Source organism: Lytechinus variegatus, chromosome 15, assembly GCF_018143015.1.
Source record: "Lytechinus variegatus isolate NC3 chromosome 15, Lvar_3.0, whole genome shotgun sequence".
NCBI classification, from domain to species: Eukaryota; Metazoa; Echinodermata; class Echinoidea; order Temnopleuroida; family Toxopneustidae; genus Lytechinus; species Lytechinus variegatus.
This window is the reverse complement of record NC_054754.1, coordinates 21,235,510-21,256,919: the sequence shown is the minus strand read 5'-3', so window position 1 is coordinate 21,256,919 and position 21,410 is coordinate 21,235,510. Positions and strand designations below refer to the sequence as shown.

The 21,410-nt window shown below is 36.5% G+C and overlaps 1 protein-coding gene and 1 long non-coding RNA gene across 2 annotated transcripts; both read right to left on the bottom strand.

Annotated features, from left to right (window-relative positions):
- Positions 1 to 1,155: 1,155 nt before the first annotated feature.
- LOC121428702 (D-dopachrome decarboxylase-like) lies at positions 1,156 to 18,762 on the bottom strand. The gene is made up of 3 exons (XM_041625513.1): positions 18,423 to 18,762; positions 2,688 to 2,860; positions 1,156 to 1,787 (listed from the first exon to the last, which is right to left on the bottom strand). Exons 1-3 carry the CDS (start codon positions 18,528 to 18,530, stop codon positions 1,697 to 1,699), a joined length of 372 nt encoding a protein of 123 aa, XP_041481447.1. The 5' UTR covers positions 18,531 to 18,762; the 3' UTR covers positions 1,156 to 1,696.
- Positions 8,900 to 14,134, bottom strand: LOC121428703. The gene is made up of 4 exons (XR_005971820.1): positions 14,038 to 14,134; positions 12,061 to 12,146; positions 11,400 to 11,520; positions 8,900 to 9,510 (listed from the first exon to the last, which is right to left on the bottom strand). It is a non-coding gene; the product is annotated as an uncharacterized LOC121428703 (long non-coding RNA).
- Positions 18,763 to 21,410: the final 2,648 nt, after the last annotated feature.

Sequence of the window (21,410 nt, the reverse complement as noted above, 5' to 3'; positions counted from 1 at the left end):
TCTTTTCTTCTCTTTGATCCCCCCTAATACTTTTTATTTCAATCAATGAAGGAGGGTTTTTTAATTCTCGGTTTTTGATAATTAGATATTTAACTAAAATCAAGACATGATTAATTAATTGATATTTACCTTTACTTTTCTCCTGCTTCCCGAAAAGAATTTCCTGCCAACTAAATTTATCTATTTCAAAATTTAAACTTCTTGCACATAGATCCCAAAGTGATTTTGAAAATTCACAAGTATAAAATAGATGTTCATACGTTTCTTCTTCCTTTCCACAAAATGAGCATAAATTGGTCGAAATAAGACCAAAACGGAAAAGATGGTGGTTAGTGTATAAAATATTATGCAAGAGTTTATACTGGAACTCCCTTAATCGACTATTCAGTGTGCAATATCTTAGTCTTAAAAATATACTTTCTATTTCCTTATGGGTAAGATCATAATTCGTTCTAATTCTGACAATAATTATGACAATAATGATCGATGGATTTCCATAGAGTTGAGATGATCGGATCGATCGCAACTTTTTGTAAGACGGGGCCGTGATGTTTTTCTTGATATCATGTCAAATCTATTTAATATAATATATAAGTTTGAAAAAAAAATCGATTTTCCTTGTAATATAAGAGTGATCGCCTTGAAAAGATCGATTTTCCTGGAAATATTTGTCTTTACTCCCTGGCAAAATTCTGCTACGACCCTGCGTGCCGCTGAACATTTATGATCCCCCCAAAAATAGTAATAATGATAAATGAATAAATAAATAAATAAATATAATAATGAAAATAACGAAAAATAAGAAATATTAAAATCAATCAATTAAAAAATGATTAAATGATAATAATAATGATTATAATGATGATAATGATAATGATGATAACAATAATAATAATAATAATAGCAATAATAATAACAATAATAATATAATAATAATAATGATAATAATAATGACTTTAATGATGATAACGTGAGCTGTGGAGTCTTTGCCCTCATCAACCGTGACGATTGCTTCTAGTAGGCCTATACACACACACTCGCTTACCCACACACACATACCCTCTGATGACTCAATGGTGATTCAAACTCTGCCCGCTCCCCAAAGTGTTGAATAATAATTAAAAAAAAAATCATCAGACACATTACGATTGCTGGTTTTAAACCAAATCATTTTATTGAACATACTTGTAAATGCGACTGATATGAAAATGATTACTGGTGGCAACAGAAACGAATGATAAAAAATTGCAATATCAGGCAAGGTCGGGCAAACTAGCGTTTGCCGTTATCTTAATTGCGCCCCCCCCCAAAAAAAAAAAAAAAACCTGAAGACCTAAATGAATATTTTGTACTGTATACTTCTTGCAAATAGAAGAAGAAGCAAAATAAAAATGAAATCAGTTGCACAACTGAAAAACATTGAAAGATTCAACTCTTTATAAGAAAACAATTCCTTCAAGAATAATTAAACAAAGTTATTTGATATATTTGTACCCTCCCGGAGAATTACAGCCTCATTGACCTCAGATGTATATCACGTGCATGTGGCCAATTGGCGACTTATGAATATTAATATTGCAACGGGTTAATAAACAGTTCTCTCAAAACGTTTGGAAGATACGGGATTCCGTAATTGATACATTTCAAATTGCAGTGGCTGAGAGTGCGCGCGTTCGAGGTTGAGTGTAATGGGTCTTCATTTGGTTTGTTTCATCCTGTCACCGAGAAGCACGCCACCTGGAAGTCCGATCTGCCACCGAGACAGCGTCTGCATTATCAGGTTGATTCTGGAAAGAATAAAAATAAATAAATTGAAAAAGAAGAAATTTACTGCCTGGAAACACACGATGAGAAAGCAGGCATACACAGGAAAAGATGTAACCAAAAAGCATAAAAGAAAGAACGGTTGGAATAGAAGAGGGCAATGTTATATCCGCAAGTTTACTACCACAGAGTAGAGGTCATGTATACATTTTTGTTCAGCTAAACCTTTTTTGACAACAAAATTAAAGTATGATTACATCGCAAGAAACATTAAATGCCGCCCATCCTATCTGACGTAAATAGTGTCATCTCATAGAGCATTGTCATTTTTGTGTTTAAGAGTGTATTGACAAGCGAGAATATATTCGTTTTTATTACAAAAAAATATATAGACATTTTTCTCGTTAAAAAGGCAAAATATTACGAATAAAAATTATTGGATCATCCAGAAGGCGGCCACCCCTCCCCTCCAAGCTTTTCTGGATCAACCAAGATTCAGGCGCTGCACCATGAGGGGAGACAAGGTGGCATATATATCACAGCCCCCCCCCCCCAGCAGGCAGCAGCCCCTATCGCTTGTCAGAAATCCCTGAAAGTGAAAGTGGTTTTGATGATGTTAACCGTTTCCATGTCCTGTTTTTCTTGGAAAGGATATAGACATATAGGTATGAAATTAATATGGTCTTAAAAGAAACATCGTGTAAAGAATGAAGAACGTTGTTGATTTTACTTTATTTTCTTAGTAGTTTTTTTTTTTCATTCCACCTTTTTGACACGACGTCACCTTTTTCACAACCAGACAATCGACCAATACGACACAAAACAATGACCTGAACAATAATTGGTTCTCGTGGGATAGTTGAGGAAAATAAACATAATTTTACAACTAAAAGTCTATAAATCATTTATTCAAAATTCCTAACCTTTCGATTGGGACGTTGAACTCAGCAGCGGCGAAGTCGATGAGCTCCTTTGAATACTTCCTGTTGTCCTCTTGGTCAGTGAAGTTGTCGACGCTGGCGGCGAAAATCATGAGACAAGGGGCGTCGCTCCCCATTCGAAACATGGCCTCGTGACGTAAGGAGATTGAAATAGCCTGGATAAAACATAATCATAGTATAACCATGGTAAAAGTTTTATGTTTTAACAACCCTTATTCCTTATAGCATGATTAGTGTTTCACCAATGTCGTCCTAATTCCATCCAGAGGCCGCCATCCATTCAAGCCTTGCATAATAATAATAATAATAGTCAGTTCTTGTATAGCACATAACACATTATGAATAACGTCTCTGTGCGCTTCCAAAGGACCTGGATATTATTACCCCGTCCGTAGCTCAGGCAGCCTTTCCAGCGTTTGGCACTTCAAGGAATAAATTCCTGCCAGGTTCCCACTCACCTCACCTGGGTTGAGTGCAGCACAATGTGGATAAATTTCTTGCTGAAGGAAACTACGCCGTGGCTGGGATTTGAACCCACGACCCTCTGTTTCAAAGTCCGGAGACTAATCCACCGGGCCACAACGCTCCACATATACATACGTGTATCATGATGGTGGTCTAATTTGTCTCATTTTGTACAACATGATGATTAGGGCTAGAAATTGTATAATTTACATCACATTTAAATATATACTGTCAACCTTTGTTACTTTTATGAAATAAATGTTGGGCAGTCGTTGTATTTTGTTGAATTAACACAGAATAAAACCGATTTCAAATCAGACAAACAAACAATAAATAACCGTTATCATCGTCATCATCATCATAACCATCATCGTCGTGAAAATCAAATTGTCTGTAGGCCTATATAATTGTCCATATTTACATAATTCGGGAGAACAAAACCATGATCATTCAATCCTGCATATTCGCTAACAGCAACCATGTTTGTCAGTAGCGTACCTAGGATTTTCCAAGGGGGGGGGGGCAAATTCGTCCACAAAAAAAAACGGACAAGCAAAAAAGGTCTTCGATCGCATGTAAAGGACACTTGGCATTATCGTGAAATAGGTGTCCAGTTTCCTAATTCCCCCGGACACTTACCAAATGAAAAACATGTCCTTTATTTAAGGCTCAGTTTCGGTTCGCCGCGATATGTCTCCCTCTACTCGTACTATACTCGAGCTCTCAATCTCTCGTATGATATGATGTCATCATATAGCTTTATTTAGTCGCTCGTGCGCATGTACGTAAGGCTTGCTCCTTGCTAAACCTTGTTAACTCAGGTTAACTAGTGATTTATTTTGTTTTTGGTGTCCTATTTCACGACTATATTAAAGCTTGTTTACCCTTGTTAAATTATGATTTTCATTTGTATTTTGGAGTCCTATTTCACGACTAAATTAAGGCTTGTTAAACCTTGTTAATTGGTGGTTGGATGTCAATGAGAAGTTACGTGGGGAAATAGGTGTCCACTGTGTACAAGTCTATGGAGAGTTTCTCCGTGCGTTTCTACAGACTGGTGTCCTATTTCACGAGTAAATTAAGGCTTGCTAAACCTTGTTAACTAGTGATTTATTTTGTTTTGGTGTCCTATTTCACGACTATATTAAAGCTTGTTTACCCTTGTTAAATTATGATTTTCATTTGTATTTTGGAGTCCTATTTCACGACTAAATTAAGGCTTGTTAAACCTTGTTAATTGGTGGTTGGATGTCAATGAGAAATTACGTGGGGAAATAGGTGTCCACTGTGTACAAGTCTATGGAGAGTTTCTCCGTGCGTTTCTACAGACTGGTGTCCTATTTCACGAGTAAATTAAGGCTTGCTAAACCTTGTTAACTAGTGATTTATTTTGTTTTGGTGTCCTATTTCACGACTTTATTAAAGCTTGTTTACCCTTGTTAAATAATGTATTTTGGGCTGTGGACCAAAATTTATATTGGTGTCCTATTTCACGACTAAATTAAGGCTTGTTAAACCTTGTTAATTGGTGGTTGGATGTCAATGAGAAATTACGTGGGGAAATAGGTGTCCACTGTGTACAAGTCTATGGAGAGTTTCTCCGTGCGTTTCTACAGACTGGTGTCCTATTTCACGAGTAAATTAAGGCTTGCTAAACCTTGTTAACTAGTGATTTATTTTGTTTTGGTGTCCTATTTCACGACTTTATTAAAGCTTGTTTACCCTTGTTAAATAATGTATTTTGGACCAAAATTTTTTTTGGTGTCCTATTTCACGACTAAATTAAGGCTTGTTAAACCTTGTTAATTGGTGGTTGGATGTCAATGAGAAATTACGTGGGGAAATAGGTGTCCACTGTGTACAAGTCTATGGAGAGTTTCTCCGTGCGTTTCTACAGACTGGTGTCCTATTTCACGAGTAAATTAAGGCTTGCTAAACCTTGTTAACTAGTGATTTATTTTGTTTTGGTGTCCTATTTCACGACTATATTAAAGCTTGTTTACTCTTGTTAAATTATGATTTTCATTTGTATTTTGGTGTCCTATTTCACGACTAAATTAAGGCTTGTTAAACCTTGTTAATTGGTGGTTGGATGTCAATGAGAAGTTACACGTGGGGAAATAGGTGTCCACTGTGTACAAGTCTATGGAGAGTTTCTCCGTGCGTTTCTACAGACTGGTGTCCTATTTCACGAGTAAATTAAGGCTTGCTAAACCTTAACTAGTGATTTATTTTGTTTTTGGTGTCCTATTTCACGACTATATTAAAGCTTGTTTACTCTTGTTAAATTATGATTTTGATTTGTATTTTGGTGTCCTATTTCACGACTAAATTAAGGCTTGTTAAACCTTGTTATTTGGTGGTTGGATGTCAATGAGAAATTACGTGGGGAAAGAGGTGTCCACTGTGTACAAGTCTACGGAGAGTTTCTCCGTGCGTTTCTACAGACTGGTGTCCTATTTCACGAGTAAATTAAGGCTTGCTAAACCTTGTTAACTAATGATTTTACTTTTAATTTTGGTGTCCTATTTCACGACTAGATAAAAGCTTGTTAAACCTTGTTAAATAATGATTTTAATTTATATTTTGGTGTCGATTGAAAAACCGTCCCTAGCTGTAAAAGTCGTTCAATAGAATATTGTGTGAGGAGCAACCCTGATAGCAAAAACTGGGTAAAAAGACGTCATATTGACGTTATTTTACGACGAGTATCACGTCGTTTTGACGTCGTAAAAAGACGTCTTAAAGTCAAGAATTTGCACCAACGCACGTCGTCATATCAACGTCGTAAAATGACGTGATTATGACGTCTTAATAAGTCGAATACGTCGTCTTTATGACGTTTTTACGCCATATTCCTGACCAGTATTACACGTCTTTATGACTTGATTATTACGTCATTAATGGTTACTTACAACGTCTTTATGACGTCTTTATAACGTATTCATTACCAGTATTATACGTCAGAATGACGTCGTATATTGACGTGATTATTATGTCATTAATGGTCACTTATGACATCTTTATGACGTGATTATGACGTAATAGTCACTTTATAACATATTTATTACCAGTATTAGACGTCATCTGGACATGATTTTAAGGTCTTTAATAGTCGACTACGATGTCATAATGACGGAATTTTGACTTATTTTGACGTGATAATGATTTACATATGAAATTGTACATGAAAACACAACTCGAACGTACAGTTAACCTAGCTTAGTTCAAAATATTAAAGAAATCAAATCATGGGTTGATCAGTTCCAATATTTTTACGATTGCAAGATTGACTGTAGGTCCAAGACTTGTCAAGAACAGACAAAACACAAACACCCATACACACAGTCACACACATTAAACGATAAATCAAATACACATTTCAATTATGAACTCACAAATATTTTATTAATAAATTCAAGAAATCGCGTAACAAAACTTTTTTTCCTTTAAGAATACAGTGTGTAGTGTATTCTTGTAAATACAACATACAACAAGTTGGATTTTACTCTTACAGGGTGCGGATTGCTTTCCCAAAAGGTTGACAAGCTAAAAAAAGGTAATTTGGCTTTCAGAATTGGCACCCCCCCCCCCCATTCCGTGTCTGGTCAAAGAACTATGAAACCAGTTACAATGTCTGTTAACAAATACAGAGATACAATTTGGATAAATTGCCTATTCATCTATTGCCAACTCGTCCACTGTGATCATGGCCTACCTCATTTAGTCAAATGACAATTGGTCCATCAACGAAATATCTAACAACCATTTGGTCCAATAATCTTCTAATCACCAGCTTGTCTATGACCATTTCATCTCATAACCAGTTGGTCTAATACCAATTTTCTTTTCCTTCACTTTGTCCGATTAACACTTATTACACTTAGTCCAATTAGACCAAATGGTATGGCAATTAAACCAATTGGTTATTCAGAAAAAATGTTGGGTGGACGAACTGATGGTAAACCAAATGATAGTGTTAGACTGATAAACCCATGTAGAGTCTGAGATATTAAGGTAAATACAATACTGATGTCCAAGAAATATGGCTTCTTAGAAGTACCTTATTTTAAACAAGAAATGGCTTACCCTAAACAATATGTCTGTGAAAATAATACCAGATTTGCAGCGATACTCAAATGGGAGCTAATATTTATTTGGATGTAAGCAACATGTATTCATTTTAACTAAGTATGGTTTGTGATTGTCGCTTAAAAGTTTCACCTTGGTAACAGCAGTTTTCCATATATACATAATAATGAAAAACACCCAAGTTTAAGGTGAATACTTCACTTGCATACATGAGTGAAATTCCTGACACCAGAGCCTGACCCAGTTAAAATATTTCTCGATATTGTGTAGCATGAGTTGTACTACGTGAATATAATGCTGATATATAAGAAATAATTGCTTACAAGTATCAAAAATTTAACTAAAATGAGTAAATCAAATACCACATAAAATAAATTTTCTCTTTTAAAGGGGAATATAACCTTTGGAACAAATAGGCTTGTGTAGAAACAGAAAAATCAAAGAATAAGAATAAAGAAAGTTTGAGAAAAATCGGACAAATATTGAGAAAGTAATGAGCATTTAAATATTGCAATCACTAATGCTATGGAGATCCTCCCATTGGCAATGCAACAAGGATGTGTGATGTCACTGATGAACAACTTTGGTGGACTATAAAATACCCTCAAAATGTCTCTTTTTGCTTTTTCTTATAATGATACAAACTCTTTATCCATGATGTATTCTTAAAAAATATGCCCTCATGTAGAAAGAACACATGATCTATGGATAGATGTGATAAAAGAGGCAATTCAAGTGAATTGTATCTAGAGTTGTTCACAAGTGACATCACACATATTTGTCGCATTGCCAATTTGCTATCTCCATAGCATTAGTGATCGCAATACTCAAATGCTCATAACTTTCTCATTATTTGTCCGATTTTTCTCAAACTTTTGTTGATCTGTTTCTTTGATTTTTCTGTTTTCACACAAGCTATCTTGTTCCAATGGTTTCATTCTCCTTTAAGTGAAATCAACTTTTTGTTGGCGTGGACTTCTCCTTTAAAGTATGTAACAATACGGATCAGTGCGAACGACCCATCATTTTGCAAGTGCATGCAGACCCAAAATAACTCAAAAACGTGAATTTGTGTACAAATCCAATGCAAATAGTGTTTTTAGTCAAAATTCATAAATTGTATCATTTGTCCATTTACTGCTTAAAATCAATTAAATTTATCTTTTTTATGGTCAAAATGAAGTCCCTGACAATTTCCATTGAAAAAACAATAAAAAACAAAAAGTCGAAAAACAGAGAAATACATAAGAAATTTAGAAAACAATAGAATGCTTAAGAAAATGAATGTGATGTTGAAATTTTTTAAAAATAAATTTGATCAGATGCCTATCTAGATTATGTGAAACAAAAAGTAGCATTTTAGGGGCATTATTTTATTAATTAGAGCAAACTTATGATTTTACGCATATATTGGCAAATTAATGAGCAATGAGATTTTTCAGAATTATATATATTGAAATTATGTAGATAATGCCATGGGTAACGCGCGTGCCAATTTCCGTCGCGATCGCGCGATGGACGACCGAGATCATAAGGGGGGGGGGGGGTGAATCAGGCCCCCCCCAGTCTTCTTAGGTGTTGAAATAGCCCAGTCTATTTAGGGTTAATAATCAATTAGCACAAAGGAAAGGTTCAATAGTCGTTCTTAAAATCAATCTTAACTTACTAACAGATTTATGAATCAGCCCACTGCACTCTAATGATGAGCAGACCAAGTTGCTCCTGAAAAATGTATTGTACTACATAATTACTTATTCCTATGTAAAGCATCTCTTAAATTATTATCCCCCTAAGTATAAGATTACCGGTAGACCAATTACTCTCTGCCAAAGACAATGGATCTGTTCTATGTTTCATATGATAAAATACAAAAGAACGTCTTTGATCCTCATTTGACCTGTGTTTTGCATATTAATGTTTTTTTAAACTCAAAATTTCACAACCTTCATATCTTAGTCAGATTTTGATGAAATTATCAGTGCTTCTTTGGTTTTTCTCTATTTTAATATTCAAATTACGTTTTGCTGGAGTCTACCTTTTCTTTGATAGGCTCCATTGTAATTTGGCAATGTAATTGGTCTAATGTTATATATTGGGGATAGCACAGATACCGTTTATAATATGTGCAAGCTTTACGCACTCTCATTGGCGTATGAAGGATACCTGCAGGGTTGCTAGAAACCATATTCTATGTTTGATTGATCATCCATCTCTGAACTCATCAAGGAAATACTTTATCTTGTGACACCTGTAAAAAAATAAAAGGGGGGTATTGAGAAACTTATAAAAAACATAGCCAAACTATTTCATCTGCATGCAAAACTTAATGGTTTCAATTATCAATTCTTTTTATCGCATATTGCCAAAAGTCAGTGATCTACATTATCACTATCGATATCAATATCCATTGATATGAATATCAACATCAGGTGAGGGAGGACATTTGCTTATTCAGTTTATTTTATTCCAATCGCTCAGCTGAAAACTTATATTCTGTTATATGAAATATGTAAAAATGAATGGGTGCTAATTGCATTCACCTTTGTTTACCAGTCTAAACATTTAGAAGTAGAAAAAAAATAATTGAGGGCATAAATGGGGCACTTAATAAGAGGTGAAAGAGGGGACACTGCAGAAGAGATATTTCACTATAAAAAAAAGGAGTGCAAGAGTGCAATAAAGACAATTTGAATCAATATTCAATTAAAGGAAAAACTCATAGAAGGGAACAGGGGTAGTATTTTGAGATCCATTTCATCTCTGAAAAAAGAATCCCTTTGAATTGATATTCTTCTAAGAACAATTTCATCTTCATTTTATTATCTCTCTAAGACACAAATGGGTGTGTCTTAGAGAGATATCATCTTCATTTTATTATCTCTCTAAGACACACCCATTTGTGAAGCAACATCCAATGAGAAAGGCTGTAAATAAAATGCAGCAGTCTCATCTCATTCATCCAATGAAAATCTTTTCCGCCAGATGTGGATTTAATCTTTTAATTAGTTACATATGTAAAATTGCATTATTGATGTGCAATGTCGTTTTGATAGTGTCCCTAATCCCCGAAAGAGTGTAACATGGTCCAATAAAATCATTGTCATTGTCTTTGCAAAAGCAACAATACTCTTATTCTTATCATTGTTTAGATGTCTATTTCGCATCATAAAAATTGTCTAAGTTGCAAAAACAAACAATACTCTTATCATTGTTAAGATGTCACTTTTGCATCATTTTATGCATAATTTCAGAGAAAAATTTATTAAACTACAGTCTTTTGAAATTTTTCATTAACCCTAATTCTGCCAGGGGAGGGAGAGGGCCATAATGCCCCCCCCCCTCGACAATTTTTGCGATATCTGCTGCGCAAATTTTTTTGACCTCGCCGCTTACTGACTTTTTACTTTTAAGTCTCGCATGAATTATGAGACCAAATTTGTGACACCCGGGTGCGCGGTTACGACATTACACGTCAAAATGTAAGTGTATTTTTCATGTACAAATCCAATGCAAATAGTGTACCGGGTATTTAGCAAAAATTCAGAAACGTATCATTATTTCTACTTTTACTAATTAAACATTATTAATTCTGCCTTGTTTAAAAAAAAATACATAAGAAATTAAAAAAGCAATAAAATACATAAGAAATCGGTCTTGGCACCAGGATTTTTTCATTCACAATTGTTAGGAATGCTTTAAAGAATATTTCACCAAAAATAGCATTCTGTGAGCTTTATTTAGTGAATCAGAGCAAAAAGTATGATTTCATGAATAAAATACAAAAGTTTCATGAATAAATTAGAAAATTAATTCCTACAAAATAAAAATAAAAGAATTCAGTGAAATTTACCAATGCAACTGCGTTGGAAATGTCACTCTCTACCATCATGCAAATTTTCATTGTGATAGCGCAATCCGTGGCTGAGATCTTAAGGGGGCCCTAATGCCCCCAAGAATCAAAATACCCCAGGAGATTTAGGGTTAATCTACAGGAATAATGTTGGAGTATCAGTCACTGTCAATGATTACATAACTTTCCTTCATTCTCATTTTAACTTTGGAACAAATAAACTGAATCAAACATGGAGCTCATGTTCATGTAAAAAAATCCCTTCCAAAAGTGATAATTGTACTCACCACTACACAAAACAGCATATTTGCATGACTTTTGTTCCATCAGTCCATGTTGATGAAATCAGGATTGACACTGAATTAAATGTGGAGCGTAGAGTTGTTCCTACTGTCCCAGATGATGTCACTGAAATTGAAATGATTATTTATTTAGTCTAGTCTATCGAGGTATACAATAAAGCTTCAGGTACTCACCACTCATTGCACATGCAATTTCAATGGCAAATGCACAATCTTCGTGACTGTAGTGTGACAAATGACTCCTTTAGTATTAATATTTTGTACATAAAATTGCAAATTGTAGAGAAAACAAAAAATGCAGTTTTTAGGTGTATGCACCTTCATTTATTTTTTTCCAACAATAGAAAATGCTTTAAAAACTGAGAACTGAGGAACAAGAAAAAAAATTGCATGATAAATCGAGTGTGTAGTAGCTATAAGGACACCTTCAAAATCGGGCGGGAAAATTCAAAGGTGTTTGGAAAAGATGGAAGTGATATTTTGGTTTGAGATATTTTCTAATCATAGTAAATTAATATATGATTTGCCACTTTTGGTTAGTTTCCATCACTACCAATTTTCAGACAGGGATTATTTTTTAGAAAAAACACATCTCTTCTGAATATGGTCTATGTACAATTACATTTATAAGCAAGGCCAAGCCTACCTCAAGTGATGTTCGAGCAGGCTTTTCTCCTCTTCATTACCGCTCCACTTCCCCGAACTTCAAGTCGGTGAACTCGTTCAGATACTCTGAGTGGCAAAGGTGGGGAAAAATGCATATTTATTGTAAAAAATATCCCCCAAAAGACATCAACAATAAATAAAAGCTAGATTTCTTGCTCTAATCCTCCGGTTACCTCAATAAGACAAAATGCTATGCCTTGGAATGGATATTTGAGTGTAAAAAAGGGGGCCCCCACTGCGGCACATACCCACCACACATTATGTACTAAGTACCTTGGCTCTAAGACCAAGTCTAAGTCAAGAGTAAGAAATTAAACTTGGCGCTAATGCAGTTTCGCACCGGCCGGTTACCAGCATACCTCATCACCAATATTTGTTCCCAAATGTCATGACAAGTCTCTCAGTCACATTTCGATGTCAATATATCCACCACTTTTCAAAATATCTTGATCGGGAATGGCTGTATTTCGGCTTCGATCTCAACGTCGTTGATCGACACGGCGTAGACATCGCTTCGCAGATCGCTTGGATTCACCGTGCACCATAATGTTGATATGAACTGAAGTTAGCAACCAAATCATGCAAGAATGTGGCGAACAAACTGCCAGCATGCCGCATGCGAATCTATGTTCGCATGATTTGGTTGCTAACTTCCGTTCATATCAACATTGCGGTGCACGGTGAATCCAAGCGATCCGCGAAGCGACACGGCGTAGACATCGCTTCGCAGATCGCTTGGATTCACAGTGCACCGTAATGTTGATATGAACTGAAGTTAGCAACCAAATCATGCGAGAATGTGGCGAACAAACTGCCAGCATGCCGCATGCGAATCTATGTTCGCATGATTTGGTTGCTAACTTCCGTTCATATCAACATTACGGTGCACAGTGAATCCAAGCGATCCGCGAAGCGACACGGCGTAGACATCGCTTCGCAGATCACTTGGATTCACCGTGCAATGTAATGTTGATATGAACTGAAGTTAGCAACCAAATCATGCGAAAATGTGGCGAACAAACTGCCAGCATGCCGCATGCGAATCTATGTTCGCATGATTTGGTTGCTAACTTCAGTTCATATTAACATTACGGTGCACGGTGAATCCAAGCGATCCGCGAAGCGATGTCGATCAACGACGTTGAGATCGAAGATGAAATACAGCCATTCCCGATCACAATATTTTGAAAAGTGGTGGATGTATTGGCATCGAAATGTGACTGAGAGACTTGTCATGACATTTGGTAACAAGTATTGGTGATTAGGTGTGCTGGTAATCGGCCGGTGCGAAACTGCATTAGCGCCTTAAACTTTAATGCATTGTTGGTTAGGGGGGGGGTAATTTTTACGATAAAAAGGGCCTATTCATTTTATTTTTTCCCACCATTGAAACTCGGACTCCGTGAGTCGGAGTATCCAAATTACAAGTTCACCGAGTTGAGGTTCGGGTAGGTGGAGCGCAGTGTAGCGGTGGTTAAGTGGAGCCTGCACGAACATCACTTGAATTGAAGGTACATGTAATGTAGGCCAAGCCAAAGCCTTAGGCCTATGAAAAAGCCAAGGAAAGGGCACTGTGCAGAGCACCACCACCATGCCATGGCTGACAACGTCCACACCATACAAATTAGAGAATAGGGTCTAAAATTATTCTTTGAGATCAAATTTAAGAAGTCATAAGAATGTATTTCAACGTTTGATGATTGGTTTTAAAGATGAAAGCAAAGAAAAAGTTTTTACATGTTCACAGTCAAAACAGCAAACGCCACGGCTCGAGAGCCGTTGTCATCGCCACAACTCTAGGGTTCGACTTCACGTACCGTACCGTGCGGTACTTACGCCGGCACGCACGATACCGCAGGTTGAAATAACTTCATCAGTGATAGGTTATTCTGATTTCTACTGATACTCCAGCTAATTTAGACATACATAGAATATTAGTATACATGTAAATGCTTACCCTGAAGTGTCTTGACATGTCAAAAAAGGGCAGGCAGTCAATTGAGAACAAGTTATTACGGACGTCGATTGCACGATCCAGCACTTTGACTCTACTTCGTTCATTAACGGTTGCATTTTCAAATACACGAATCACGTGCGCGCTCTGCTGACGATCGGAATTGGCATTTAGTCTTCATTCGAAACATGTTTTGGTTGAAGTGTCAAATGAAATATCAATTTTCGCCGACGACCTACCCGGGCGACCTACAGAACCTTTAAGCATTTAGGCTAAAGAAAACACCGGGAGAAAAATAAAGGGAACATTTTGAAAACGTATTTGTAGTATGCATTAATTGGCGGCGGAAGCCAACAAAATTTAGGGGGGGGCCGGGGGGTCGATCCATCTGAAATTTTGGGATGCATGGTCCATCTGAAATTTAGGGATGGACGCAGGCAAAAAAATTGACAGTTGAATTTAGGGGAGTGGATTACCAAAAATATTTGACAAGCAAAAAAAGGAGGGTTATATCAACCTAAATTTTAGGGAGGGGGGGACACAAACATTTCAGGGAGGGGTGGGGGCCCACGTGAATTAAGGGGGATGCATGCAGGAAACAAAGTAGACAAGCAAAAAAAAAGGTTATTATATATCAACAAACAAATTAGAAGGGGGGAACGTCCCCCCTTCTGTCCCCCCCGCGCTTTCGCTGCCTATATATATATATATATATATAAATGTTTTCATAATGAGGTCATATAAAATTACATGCACTCGTCGTGAAGGTGTTGTGGCTCAGTGGATAAGTCTGCGGACTGTGAACCACAAGGACCGGGGTTCAAATCCCACCGCAGCACGTCCTTTGGCAAGGCGTTTATCTACAATTGCCACTCTCGACCCAGGTGTAGTAAATGGGTACCCGGTAGGAAGAAATTCCTTGGAATGCTCGATGCGCCCGATCAGGGTAGCCGTGCTAAAGCCGAGGTAATGGTATGCAGCGCTTAGAAACATTTGTATTAAGCGCTATATAAATGTTGCATATTATTATTATAATCATGTTGTATATTTTGGTCATGCAAAATAGTAAATTTACTCGTGACTGGTTGATTAATTATGTCATAATCACATCATTATCTGGTCATATAAAATTGTAATATATTCGTCTTTGATTTGTCAATATATGACATCATATTTAGGTCATATTCTGGTCATGCAAAACTGTAAATTTTACTTGTCATTGAATGGTCAATTAATGACGTCATAATCACGTCAAAATCTGGTCATGTAAAATTGTGGATAGACTCGTCGTTGATTTGTCAATAAATGACGTCATAATCATATCATATTCTGGTCATGCAAAATTTTTAATTTACTCGTCATTGACTGGTGAATTAATGACGTCATAATGACGTCATAATCTGGTCAAATAAAAATGCAAGATAAACTCGGCGTTAAAAATGGTCGCAATTACGTCATAAAGACGTCATATTTATTGTCTACGACCAGTATGCCGAGAATACGACGTAATTATCACGTGATTATGACCATGTCTGCTATCAGGGAAGGAACCAGAAGCGACTGCTCTGTGTGGAGAGTTTCGCATCGGGAACAAAAGGTTTCGCATCAGATCTTTTGAAAATTGTTGAAGCGAGGATTTCTTTAGAATATCATGGTAAGGTAGATCCCGGTTCAAATAAGTGTCCAGTTTCCTAAAGCACGGAATGGCCGGACACTTCGCACCAGGAAAAAAATGAAAAGCAAAAAAAGGTCTTCAAGTTCATAGGAGGGTCAGGGGGTGGCAGTCTGCCCCTGCCCCCCCCCCCCTTAGGTACGCTAGTGACGTTTGCTTATATAGTCACTTCCTTGTAAGGGAGTCAATGATAATCTCTTAGAATGAGGCCTTGTACATCATGCTCTAGTTTTACAGTAAATATTTAAAGCTTTTTAAGCTGTTTAGAGCTATAATAACTGTGTTATACATACGCTCTGACTTAGTTATAGCGGCCAACTCCTAATATATCTAATATATTTTATACTTATAGATAGTATTTTGGTGCATATCTTTATGTAAAAATATAACCACAAAATAATTTAATTCCATTTATTGCGGGGACATTCTGGAAAGTAACTGGAGATATACAATGCGTATCAAAAAAAGTTTACACTTAGAAAAAAATCCTGTAAAATTATTGATTTGTAATATCCTGAACATTTTCCACATTTTAACATTACATTGGTACAGATCCACAAGCAAATGACGATATAATAAATGTCGAAAAATATTTCCGCTTGAGTGAGCACCACTTACTTTGGAAAAGTTAGTGAAAAATGATTTGCGCAGAACTTTGAATTAGTTATGCAAATAAAAGAAGACCTTAATCATGAAGAACACGCTGAATTTAGCTAGTAAAATTGATTTGAAGATATCTTTTACCTTTTTAAAACTTGTTTCCTTGCCTAAAACACTTCGAAGAGTGCATTGGACCCCACCCACTCCCAACACACCGAGTCTATCGTGACGATATTTGCTTAGTTTACACTGAGCTGTGATTTACATATAATGGCTCAGGCTTGATTTCTGCAAGCTTTACAAAATGGACGGTGCTCACTCAAGTGTAACATTCTGTCAAAACGTTCACTTTCATTGGATAGATAAGACCCAAACCCAAGATTATATGTGAAAAAATTACCCACATGTTGTATATTTTTTTCACTTCCTAGGTCTTTTTCAAAGTGTCAACTTTTTTTGATACGCACTGTATATTTACCCTTTGAATTGAAATCGACATAATTATATAGGCCGGATGTGCAAGGCCATGAACGGATGCGGGTACAAAATGAATTGAAAATTCTGATGGTTAATTTGATCATGGTCCATAATTTGATCTCGTGCAAGAAAATTAGCTGGCAATATAGATTAACAGCTTGGATCGACTTTTGAAAAGGAAGAAATTAGAATACGGCAAGTGCCGGGGCAAATGACTATGTGCATCGTAAAACTAACCGGAGTATTGGTAAACCATTTTTCTTTAAAAACAAAGTGTTTCGCATGGTGAATAATGAAAAAAATGACTGAAGCCTCTTATCCGCGAAGAAAATATACCCGTATTTTCTATCCGAAGAAGTATATTTTGATTTAGCAGCAAGAATAAGAATAACGAATAAAATGCATTTCAGTTAACTTTACCTTCAATTCAGTATAAAAGCGGGATAGTATCGTTGCTAATAGTCGTTCTATCTATCTTTACCCACCTATCTATCTATCTATCTACATTTCATATACCATTTAGGAGGATCTGGGGCCCGTTGCAGAAATAGTTGCGTTTAAACGCAAGTCAAAAAATCAATCGCAAGTCCCAAATGCGCGCTGTTGATTGGTTGAAAATTAAGTTGCGCTTGATTTTTAGAGTTGCGATCGATTGCAACTCTTTCTGCAACGGGCCCCTGTACTGCATGCCGTATCCTCCTAAATGGTATATGACATGTTTTACCCCTTCCCTCTTACCCAGCTCACCACTATATAGCCATGGCAAAAAATATCAATGCATATCTCAAGGAACCCTTTCGATTTTCCAAAGGGGTGCGGCACATCTTTCTACACCCCCACCCCACCCCGCCCCCTCCACCACTCTTCACTATGGAAGCTTAAAAGTGCCACCAAGATGTTCATATCATCATTTCGCCATGTTTACATCTCTTAGCAGGGGCGGAAATCTCTCCCAAAAGGTAGGGGGACAAGGGGCTGGAAAACTTGACAAGAAAAAAAAAGAAATAAAAGGTTATCATCCCAAAAAAGTAACGTCATCTCCTAAAATACATGTTTTTTTTTCGATTTTGAATGATGAATTTCTTACCATCATAAAAGACCAGAAATAGTAGGAGGACATTTGATATTGTGTCCCACTACTATTTTTAGTAGGGGGACACGTCCCCCTGTCTTCCTGGGATTTCCGCCCATGTCTCATAGAGAAAAAAGACAAGATGACGAGATTACGAGATATCGGATCTCGTCATGTCTATGTCTCTGTCCCGTGTGAGAGAGGTGCATGTAGACATGACTAGATGGTTACATGAAAATCTAGGTAGCACTTCATATATCACAGCTTCCATATTTCACTCTTGGAAATGTCAGAACCTTTCACGTATTTTCCCTAACCTGTTAAGGGTTTCTATTCGAAGCAGGAAAATGTTATAAATATTTCTGGTAGGCCTTTTTTGAGGGGGAGGGGGGGGGGGGTCTTGATGGAGTAAAGAACTCTACTAATTTAAAACTCTATAAATTCTACGGGTTCTTTTCTCACGCAAAAATGCAAACAAAGTTTTGAAGGAAAGTACTTTCCGAATTATCAAGTTGACCCAATCTTATTTTGTAAGAAGAAAAGAAGAATGTAAAGAAGGCAACTCACTGGAAGTGGTTTTCCAAGCACTTCAGATACTTTAGTAGCGGCACGGGCCACGAATCCCTCGGGGAACTGGTCGACGGGGACATTGGTGACGAATTCGACGATAGGCATGGTGTAGGCTACTTACTAACTTACTATAAATCTGCAGTTGAAAACCGTCAAATGACTATGTATCAGTATGCTAAGGAGCAGAATAGTTTGTCCTGCGAACGTAAATTTTGGGCTGACAATGAAAATGACCTTAGTTTCGACCGATCAAAGGTACTCGTTCTGATTCACCCAACGCAACTATGACAAATGTAAAGAGCATTATTTCTTGCGGTGCGTGAGTGTATGCTAAAGTCACGGTATTCAAATTCATTTTTCTTCTTCATAATAATGCGGGAGGCTGTGTTTGATGGTATACCAGTAATTCTTAATAATCACCCATGACATCGCTTTATCATATATCCAGGGTTACCCTCATAGGAAGGCATTAATGGCATATATCCGGGGTACTGTGCTGGGATTACTGTACATTGCGTGTACTTTGCATGAAGAGGGAGAGAGATAGAGAAAGAGAGAAAGAAATATCAGGGGAGGGAGAGAGGGGGGGGGGTAGGGAGTGGGGAGAATACAACATCAAAATTGTCTTTTTAGAAATGATCAATACATGAATTACATTTCACATTTTAGTCTATTTTATGCCTATTTTGCCTACCATGCCAGAGAAATGTAGGTTATATTCTTACACATTCTCATCATTCGGAGTTGACATTGGTATGATTTGTATTATTTAGAGGGGTCCACACAATACAAGCACTGCCTTTGAGTGGATCCCTCCATTTTCTGAGAATTTTATTTTATAATGTTTATGATATTTTGCTTATATATAATACCCTGTTTTGTTTTACTTATAGAAAAATATCATATATTGTACATGCCTCGATTTATATTGTCTGTGTAAGTTGATTGTAATTATTTCGACCACTTTACTTTGTTCTGTTGAAAATTGAAATGGAAATTGTATTTTAGATAAGCATGATAGGTGTGCCGACAAGAAGTGTGGATTCCGGTGAATTGATGTAATGAAATGCTCGGTGCGCTGCTTTCTTTCTATATTTATTTATGTCGTTCATTCTTTCTTTATTCTTGGGGGTCGTGAGAAAATGACGAGATTGTATTCGACACCCACATTCTCGTTTTGTTTTCTATCCGGTATACTAGAAACGCACAATAATGTAAATAAATGAAAACAAAAAATGCTTTAACCGTGCTTTTTCGTATAGGTCCTAATAAACAGAATCCTCTGCAAGAATTGACTGAAGATACCCGCACAATTTCCATCTCTCTTTAGACAAAAATAAGAGAAAATCTATATACGAGGTCTTATCCCTTTATCAGGGTATGTGAAATAGCGATACCCTTTTGTTGAATACTAGTCTTGCACAGTAGGTCTACACATGAAGTTATACCCATCTAAAAAAATGTCTGTATGCAAAAGATCATTTAGCTTAGAACTGATCAGGAGCCTCGGAATGACTGTGAGTGTGTGCGTGGGGGGCTGCAACATGCATAACATCGCAATTTAATAGTCCTTTTCACGTTTTCATACATGATTATTAAAAAAGTGAAAGGGTAGGGCTAAAGATCACTTTCTCTTCACCTCTTTCATGATAATGCCTTTGTGCGCGTGATTGCAAGCATCAAATTATGCTTGAAAGTTCATCATTGTTAACCTATATATACTGACGAATTCAGTAGTGAAATGAGCCAACAAAATTGAGGATGCGAGACCTGGCGAATGGGGCAAAATTTTCCCCATAATATGCAATCGAGCAAAGTGAGCAAAATTTGGACTTTTTGATCAAAAAAAAATTTTTTTGATAGATTTGGATATAGTTTTCAGAAAAAATAGTGAAATTAGTCAAATTAATTGGGCCTATTAGTTGTATTATTAATATCATTTTTATTATTACTACTATTATTTTTATTATCTAATACCGATGTGATTTTTTTTAAATGATTCCTTATATATTTCTATTGCACCCTCTTCGCAATTTGTTTATTCAAACACAAGCAAGAAGCGCGTTGAAAATGATGTTCGATTAAACTTGAAGACAATTAGGAAAAGAAAAACTCTTAACCTCAGCAGAATAGTTCTATTTTTAGCATCTTAGATTTTCTATAATTAAACCATCATCATCTTTGATTTCTGTCTCCCCAAAACTAACATATCAATGCTCGGTGCGCTGCTTTCTTTCTATATTTATTTATGTCGTTCATTCTTTCTTTATTCTTGGGGGTCGTGAGAAAATGACGAGATTGTATTCGACACCCACATTCTCGTTTTGTTTTCTATCCGGTATACTAGAAACGCACAATAATGTAAATAAATGAAAACAAAAAATGCTTTAACCGTGCTTTTTCGTATAGGTCCTAATAAACAGAATCCTCTGCAAGAATTGACTGAAGATACCCGCACAATTTCCATCTCTCTTTAGACAAAAATAAGAGAAAATCTATATACGAGGTCTTATCCCTTTATCAGGGTATGTGAAATAGCGATACCCTTTTGTTGAATACTAGTCTTGCACAGTAGGTCTACACATGAAGTTATACCCATCTAAAAAAATGTCTGTATGCAAAAGATCATTTAGCTTAGAACTGATCAGGAGCCTCGGAATGACTGTGAGTGTGTGCGTGGGGGGCTGCAACATGCATAACATCGCAATTTAATAGTCCTTTTCACGTTTTCATACATGATTATTAAAAAAGTGAAAGGGTAGGGCTAAAGATCACTTTCTCTTCACCTCTTTCATGATAATGCCTTTGTGCGCGTGATTGCAAGCATCAAATTATGCTTGAAAGTTCATCATTTTTAACCTATATATACTGACGAATTCAGTAGTGAAATGAGCCAACAAAATTGAGGATGCGAGACCTGGCGAATGGGGCAAAATTTTCCCCATAATATGCAATCGAGCAAAGTGAGCAAAATTTGGACTTTTT

Excerpts from the sequence above, each read along its gene's own strand:
- LOC121428702 (XM_041625513.1), bottom strand. The coding sequence starts at position 18,530 with ATGCCTATCGTCGAATTCGTCACCAATGTCCCCGTCGACCAGTTCCCC. Across the intron at positions 2,861-18,422 it reads TGCTTGGAAAACCACTTCCA|GCTATTTCAATCTCCTTACG; the intron begins GTGAGTTGCCTT and ends TGTTTTATCCAG. Across the intron at positions 1,788-2,687 it reads TTCAACGTCCCAATCGAAAG|AATCAACCTGATAATGCAGA; the intron begins GTTAGGAATTTT and ends TATTCTTTCCAG.